The following is an 8,583-nucleotide window of genomic DNA, read 5'->3' on the forward strand; positions in this document are numbered from 1 at the left end:
AGGCCCGTCTACCCACCCACAAAGAAGGCATCCCAATACTGCCCTTCCTGTGTCTCTCCTGAGAGCTCTCACTGGCATCTTATCAGAACACATCGCAAGCAGCAGCAGGGCAAATCTAGATCCTTGCATTTACCATCAATGTACTTCTTGCTGTCAGGGATATTGGTTTCCCTCAGAAACACAGGCCCTCCTCCCTGCAACAACCCAACAACCCAATACATACCTCATTTGATTGAGAAATGGCTCAACTACCTTCCAATAGGGTAAAAAAAAAAAAACAAGTACAAAAAGGAAGGAAGGAAGGAAGGAAGGAAGGAAGGAAGGAAGGAAGGAAGGAAGGAAGGAAGAAAGGAAGGAAGATAGTTTGACAAGAAAGCAAAATTAGTGAAGCCAGCCTGGCAAAGATGGCTTGGCTTAGACAAAAGTCAAATGTCCAGGGAAGAGGCTGTTCAGTCACCAGGAGAATGGAAATAAGTGCTTGAAGATGGCATATGAAGTCTAGTGTGAAGTCAGGTAAGAGACAGAATTGGCTAAGCTCAATTTGACATGTATTCTCTTGAAGTAAAAGACAAAATGAGCTAATGCTACCAAAAAAAAAAAAAATCACTCTTAGTAACATGACTTTAATGATAAGCGTAATTAGTAGAACTCCGGTTTATATATAATCTTTATAGCTCCTTCTGTTCTCAGATTTAGAAACTTCACAGATAAAATTTTGGTCATTTAATCCTATTTTAGGCAAGCCATTCAAGTCCACAGCTATGAATTTCCTTCCTGATGTTCTTGACTTTGAAGAGAAATTTGAACCTCTGAATAAAATATCCTATATATTATAATGTATACAAAAATAAGGTCACTCATTATATACATTCAAAAAAATAACAGAATTGTGCTTTCTGGAGCCCACTTAGCCACATTCATTTACTCATTCCTATGATACTTTTACCAGTGAAATGAAATGTTCAAAATCATTGTTTTAAAAGAAACCTCCCTTGTGGACCCAAGCATTCCAATGTCAACCATCCTCTTCATCATCATCAGTTAATAAACCAAACTATTAGAGTAAACATCATCTATCTATGGACCTAGTATACCTTCTTAAAATAAAGTCTTGGCATGTAATAGTAACAATTCAAAAGGTAGTATTTCAAGTTATTTCCCAAACTCTTCAATTTCTATCCCAATAGATATACTATAATATATATATTATAATATATATGTATCAGTCAGATTATCTGTTATATTTAATTAATGTGATTATTTTGAGATTGGTTTCCCTAATGTTCTTATAAGTGTGTTTCAGGATCAAGGGTGTCCCGTCTCCCTTTACAACCCACAAAGCATGCAACCCCCAGAAATAATAAAGAATGGCTTTTATACGAAGCATCAGAATGTTACAACTAGAATTCCATCTGCCCGTTGGTTCTTTACATAAGGGAAGACACATGACCACATTGGTGGTTTCATAGTTTTGCACTAAACGGTGACCTAGACAGAGTCACTTCAGCTCTCCAGGTCTCACTTTGCACATTGGTGAGGACAAGGCTCCCGGGATCCTTCTAGTCCTACCATTTCACGCACCGTATTTATTGCTAATGTCTAGCCTATGCAACTGTGAGCCACAAGCATAAGATAGAAGGCACACTGCTTTTGGAGGCATCTCAGCCACCTAAAATCTACCATTCTTCAGATCCTTGGTTCATATCGCACAGCACCCCATCTTGAGAAAACACAGAGGTATGTATGCACAGCAATGGCACTTTTTTTTTTTTTTTTTTTTTTTTTTTTTTTTTTTTTTTTAGCAATGGCACTTTTAAGAAAGTGACCAGCACCCGTTCTAGGAAACATACCCACTTACTTGGTTACAGGCTCACCTGATAGCATGGCATATTATCCAAGATTGTAAGGTAGTACTCTGATTAGCATAACACATCACAACCAATAAATAAACCAGTTTAACCTTCCTATGAAAAATGTCAAACAGTGTAGAAGTTCCAAGACCAAAAAATACATCCTCAAGGATGGCTCTACTATTGTAGTCAACACCATAGTCTTATTCTAATAAGGCCCGACATCCAGAATCATCCAACAAATATTTATTGAGCACATACTATGTACAATCCCGTTCCAGGGGCTCACGCTCCCACAGACAGCAAGATGGACAAGGTCCACACTCTCAGGGAATTTATATACTCTGGGAATGGTGAGTGGGGTAGATTTACAATTAATTGATTAATAACAAGAAGAATAGCAAAGAGTGATAATAAGTACTACGCAGTTAATTAACCTTGATGTGATAGTGAGGGCTGGCTAATTCAGATCAAGGGGTCAGAAAAGGAGACCTATGGGAAGATGATCCATTTAATTTAGATGACAGTAAGCTGCTGCCCATGCATGAGTGTTGCCCACAGAAACAAGAACAACCGATCAAGGCTTGCAATCCCAGGCCATGTGAGTCGCGTCCCCCTGCTTCATCACACTTCCCAGGCCCCAACCTTGACAAGATAGAACAAAAGAAGCTGCGAAAAGGAGGCTTTAAAAAAGGCCACATCCTTTCCTTACTCCATGTCCTTTAAGCCTCAGCTTGGCCTCAGCTGCCAAGCAGGGAGGAGAAAAGAGAAGAGCTGGACCTCAGTATAACTGAAATTGTCAGTGGCTAAAGGTGTGAAGATGGTGACCAACGAATATGGCAGGCATGTGGATCAACCAGGAAGGAGGCCAGCAGAGCTGAAGTAGTATCCTGGACGTCCTGAGTAGTATCCTGAGTAGTATCCCGGACGTCCTGAGTAGTATCCTGAGTAGTATCCTGGATGTCCTATCAAGCATTAACTGTGTAGTTTCTGATTCATAGATGATGGTCAGTTTGTCCTAAAAGGGTAGCACTGGCTCCTTCCCAACCCATTAGGAATATTTCAGTATTTTAACAATCTGTATGGTAGTACTGGTACATACCAACTGAAAATCAACCATTAGAGGTGTCCTCAGGAAATAAGAGAGATTCAGAAAAACAAAAAAATCATAGAGGTAGTGGTAGAGAAAAATAACACAGAGAGACTGTTTAATAAATGAGTCACATAGAAATCACACAGCATTATATAGAGACACTCTGGCTACGTATGGTACTTCCAAATAAAACAATCAGAAGCATCGAACCTAGATGGAGTAGATAAAAGGACTTTTACGACTTCTATCATTTTGGTTAACACAAATAAAAACCCATGGGGAAAATTTTAGCAATTTTGGGAACTTTTGGTGGGGGGGCAGTATGGACGTTATGAATGCATTGATTCTGTTTTTATTGACTTAACACATCGCATTATGATTAGAATTCTGTTTCCACGAAAACTGTGTAAGTTTGTAGATGAAACAGAATTTTAGCACTATAAAAGCTGAAAAAAAAACATGAAGCAGAAGAGAATATAAAGAAGATCTGTAAAAAATAAGTGTCAGGAGGGATGAAATAAGAATAGATAAAGCTAAGATATTGGTGCCTGAGATAGAAGTCTACAAAGTGCCACCACTGGGGAACCCTTAGTGTCAGATCCTGGCCTCTGTTTAAAACTTTTTAACACATAACGTGCTAGTCCCTAAAGCTTCCTACAGACCTGATCATCATCTTTTCAAGGTGAATATAAAATACATCAGGTTAACTGTAAAAGATAACACTTGGTAGGAGGGAAATGTTACCAAAACACAGAATGGGGCTTTTTTGTCACTGTGAAAGACAATGTTCATCATTACATAATGGCACTTTACTTCTTCAATTTCCTCAACAGTTTGAAACCGAGCAGAGAACAAGGAGGAAGTTCTTTAAAAAAAAAATCCCCTAAACAAAATAAATATCACAAAGGTCACGCACTACAACTTATAGACTAACTCGTCGGAAGTCCCTTTAGCGCTGGATAAGATCCTATTTATTCTTGGACACCATTTGAAGGATTGTGATTATCTATTCTCAGTAAAATAGAGCCTTGAAGCCATGCCCTAGAAAGGGTAGGGGGAGAGGCTTGTTAGGCATAGGCACATGGCAGGAGGAGGAGCAAGCTGGCCCCAGAAGAAAAGACAGACAGCGTAGCCACAAACACAAGATACGTGTATTCAGAAAGGCATTCCTAGAGGATCATTTGTCCCCAAGGTAAATGGCCCTACAGGCCACAAAAGTTCTTGAGTCAAAGAGCACATATGGTAAATGATGTTCATTAGGATAGCCCTAAGTAATAGGGAAATATTCCAAGTCTGCACTCAAGATGGTTAAAGAAAAATGAGAACAGTAAGCACATTTCGGCTCTATGGATAAATTAAAATCACTTACCAATGATACAGTGTGGATGAGGCCTAACTCCATCAGCAACTTTGTGAGTGGTGTCTATATGGGCTATATGCAATCGATAAAGAAGCTTTGCTTCTTTTGGTTTTGTGATGCGTATGATTCCTTCTGCTACAACTCAGAAGCTCCATCCCAGAAGCTACCGGTCTTATGGCAGGCGGTATCCTCTAAGGGCGTGCACGCAGATACTAGCCATTTTTCCCATGGTCATACAGGAGGTATAGGCCAGGAACCCTACATGAGTCAGTGTGCTAATCTTTTATCTCCATCTTTAAGTTACACCTGGAGACCCTTGGTTTACATGTGAGACTTCGGGGTTAGAACTCAGGTTAAGAACTAAGGACACATAGGTAACGTAATATTGGAGGATAAAGCTATTCTCACAGCAAAGCGGCAAGAATTGCAAAAGAGTATTAGGCCCAAAACCACATAATGAATAACAACAGGATAAATGACACTGATCCCTCAAGATGAATTTGGAAGCACCTTCCCACGATCCAACCAAAATCCAAATATCTAGCATTGGCTATAGGCATCAACTTCCATGCATTCATAGCTCAGCTCCTCTTGGGACACCAAGTTAGTAAGGAAATGAGGCAGTCCTGGGATCCGACTGCCTCAATAGCTGAGGACTTAGACTACTAGGGAAAAGACAGTATCACTGGGGAGAGGTCTTTGAAATCCAGAATGACTTCCAGTAGTCACAATAAACAGATCAAGTTGGACATGTGGCACTTCGAAGACCTTTCATAAAACGATGCAATGCGCATATTGGGCCAATGACGTTTCTGTGTGGCATCTCCAGAAGGGTTTGTACTTCCAGAATTGGGCAATCTTCAAAACTGAGAATACCATGAGTGCAATCAAAAATCAATCAGAACTCATTACAAGGGCAAAAACATCCCACATAAGGGAATGAAAAATTCGAACTCACCCACCCCCCCCCCCAAAAAAAAGAAGATAAAGAAGTTCCAGGATCTTCTTGGGACCTACCTGTTATCCTCAAATCTTGGAAACCTGAAGCAGAAAAATCAACCTGAGCATGTGCAGGAAAATAGCTCTATATTGCCCCCTGGTGCTGGATAGTCCCACTTCTCCAGAGGCTAAAAACTACAAGGTGAGTAGTTCTCTACCTCCAGTTACTTCCTGCTGCCAACCCTCCCAAGAGCTAAACATAGCCCAATCCTCTACCCACAGATTAGAAAACAGCCAGGCTATTTTTAGCATCAGGCAACTTAGGAATGGAAATGGCCCAGCCTCCGATGGTAACAGAGTGTGTGTGGCCTGGCTTAATGAACTCACCTCTCCGGAGGGTGTGCACCTCCTCAGTAAAGTGGCCAATGACCCGGTGAGAGCTCTCGGGGGCCCATTACAAAGTGATGATGGTTGGTGGATCACAAGAAAGTATGACAACCAGAGGCACAAGTCGCAAATGGTTTCGGGAAAAGTGACAGAAGCCAGGACAGGCTTGATAAAACAGCGCAGAAGTTAGAAATGATAATGGCACGGGAACGATACAACAGAGAAGTGTGTGGCCACGAATATTGTGCATCGTCATTTTGGAGAAGCCTGTCTAGGAAGAAGCAGCATTTTGAGCTGGACATTTATTTTACGTGAAAAAGAACAAAGGTTGGTCTGCTCTGTTTCCTGCCAGGGTACAGCTGGTGCTGGGGCTCCTTTGATCACTCTCCCCCAGTCCTCTGCAGCTCCTGTGATTAGAGATAGATCCCTAGGCTGCCCTTTGATCAGCAGCTCAAGCAGCCTGCAGGTGCCATGTGCCATCACATTAGCAAGTTGTAAGGAGCGACTGACTACATGAATACTGGCCGATAAACGTGATCATGTGTATCTGCTGCACATACAACACGTCCAAATCACGGCCACAAAAGTTCGGGGAATCCTTATTTAATCTATCCTTGCGCTTTACAACTTTCTGCGCTTTCTTCGGGACGAACAGAGAGCTCGCATTCAAAGTGGAAGCTTTAACAACACGGCCCCAATACATAAAGGGAAAAGTTGCTGTGACTTGAAGCCGCAGCACACACCATTCTGATTTTCTAGGTATGCTGCTCGTGTTCAGTTCCCCCTGGCTAATAAAGTGACAGCATTCTTGCATTCTGAGTAGATGGCACACAAAGCAGTCAAAAAAAAAAAAAAAAAACAAAAACCCATGCACATCGCTTTTCAAGTAACATTAAGAGCACCACTTGTAAACAGGGCATTTAATATTCTAATTTTAGACAGCCTACATTAACATTGTGGTTTCATGTGCAGTATAAAATTTCTATTTACAAAGTATTCTCGAAAATGACTTCATAATGGTAGATCAAGAGAAAAAGAGTTTAGAAATTGAATGATGTAAATCATATGGGGTTCAGAGGCTAAGCAAATTACACACCCTGAAGCTGCCCTGGCTTTATGAAAGGAGCCTTTCTCCAGCTCTGTGCAATCCCAGCCCAAGGGAACTCGCATCTGAGAGTTTTCTAAACATTTCAGGTACACTTGAAAGCTGAAAGTAATTCTCATTTCCTATGCAGGATTAAGTCGTTTCCAGCACACACAACATAGCAGTCATTCACCAACACATATAAAAACACACACCAGAAAGGTAAGGGCTTTGGGAGCACAAAGGCACATTTGGGGGGGGGGGGGAAAGGGGGAGAGAGAGAGAGAGAGCGCGCAAGAGAGATCCATTTCTTAACTCCCCTTGAAAAGGTCCACGCGGCCTCCTGACCTCTGTTATTTCCTACCTACTTACTGATGAATTGATGCCTTTTCCAGGGTGAGCGCTTCACTGAACGCGGCTGATGCATCCCCTCAAACACCCCCTTTTCCCCTCCCCACGGGAAAAAGAAAAAAAAGAGAGAGAGAGAGAGAGAATCGGAGTGAAGTGCAACGTGCCGAGGCTCATTCATTTAGGGTTCGGGGTTGGGGCAGGTCTTGAACTCCCAACTCCGCAGCCGAAGGTTCAGCCGAGCGCGTCGGCCCCGGCGCCCGCGGTCGCGCCCGGGGCGCCCTCCCCGCCGCGGCCGGCCGTGCCCCCCCCGCCGCCCGGTCCCGCCCGGTGGCAGCCCCCGAGGCCGCGGGCCGCTCGCCGCCCCCGGAGCCCCCGCCGAGGCGGGCGGCGCGGCCGGTCCCATCGCGCAGCGGCGCGCGGGGCCCGCGGGACACACACGCACAGGCGCGCGCCCCGCGGGCGGCCAGGAGCGAGCGGGGGCGCGGGGCCCGACTCACCGTTCTGCTCCTTGTCGCTCGAGTGCTGCAGTTTGCTGCTCAGGCTGGACTCAGCCCGAGTCCCGAGTCTGGGGCCGGCCAGGGCGGATGTCAGCAGGAGAAGCCCGAGCAGGAGCATTTGGCCGAGCGGGGCGAGAGCTCGCGCGCGGCGGGCCCTGGGGAAGCGGCGACTCCGGAGTCCCTCTCACCACCGCCAGGGGAAGGCTGCGCCGCGGGGGGAGCGCCGAGCCTGCTCTGGCCGCGGGGAACCGCAGGCTCCTTTCCACATCATCCCGTCCAGGACTTTTTCCTAGAGCCCTCTTCTGCGTCTCCAGTTTTTGAAAAGGATCAAAGCAAAACCTGGACCTGAACCAGTTTCCCAAGGTTTAAACAAATCCCGAGCCGTGCCGGAGTGGTGGGGGTGGGGGTGGGGTGGGGGTGGGGTGGGGGTGGGGTGGGTGGGGGTGGGGTGGGGGAGGCGAGGGAGGACGGGGGGCGGGGTGGGGACGCGGGGCGGCCGGCGGAGCGGCGGGGAGTCGCCGGCAAGTCTGCCGGGAGCACCTGTCACTCCGGGGCAGGCACAGGCCGGGGCGCCGGGGCTCGGGGGCGCGCGGAGCCGGGCTCCGGGCCGGGCAGGCGGCGAGCGGTTTCGGATCAATGACGCCGCTGCCAATAGATGCGCTCCGCGGGCGCCCCTGTCCCCCGCCCCACCCCACCCCACCCCCACCCCCACCCCGAGGGGGAGGGGAAGAAACGGGCGCGGGCGGCGCGGCGGGTCCAGGGGCGCAGCGCGGGCGCGGGCCCGGGGCGGCGGGGGGCTCCGGGCGGGGGCTCCGGGCGCGGGCCCCGGGCGCGGCGGCGCGGATCGCGGCACCTGGCTGCAGCCCTCCGCCCGCCGGGTCACCTGGTCGGGCCGCGTCGGGTCCCGCGGGCTCCGGCCGGGCCCTCCCCCCGCGCCGCGGGTCCGCGCAAACCCCGGGGCCGGCGCGGCGTCTGGGCGCGGGGCAGCGACGGCGGGAGGCCCGGCGGCCCCGGGCTGCGGC

The 8,583-nt window shown here is 47.2% G+C and overlaps 1 protein-coding gene across 2 annotated transcripts in view; it reads right to left on the reverse strand.

Annotated features, from left to right (window-relative positions):
- The window catches only part of PDGFC (platelet derived growth factor C), a 198,874-nt gene extending 190,899 nt beyond the window's left edge, over window positions 1-7,975 (reverse strand). Inside the window, exon 1 of one of the 2 annotated variants that reach the window (XM_077846491.1) lies at window positions 7,562-7,975. In XM_077846491.1, the coding sequence (XP_077702617.1) occupies window positions 7,562-7,679 (118 nt within the window). In that variant the 5' untranslated portion in view covers window positions 7,680-7,975. The remainder of the gene's footprint in view (window positions 1-7,561) is intronic. The other variant, XM_077846490.1, reaches the window with a different exon arrangement.
- Between the last annotated feature and the right edge of the window lie 608 nt (window positions 7,976-8,583).

Source organism: Canis aureus, chromosome 13, assembly GCF_053574225.1.
Source record: "Canis aureus isolate CA01 chromosome 13, VMU_Caureus_v.1.0, whole genome shotgun sequence".
Lineage (NCBI taxonomy): Eukaryota > Metazoa > Chordata > Mammalia > Carnivora > Canidae > Canis > Canis aureus.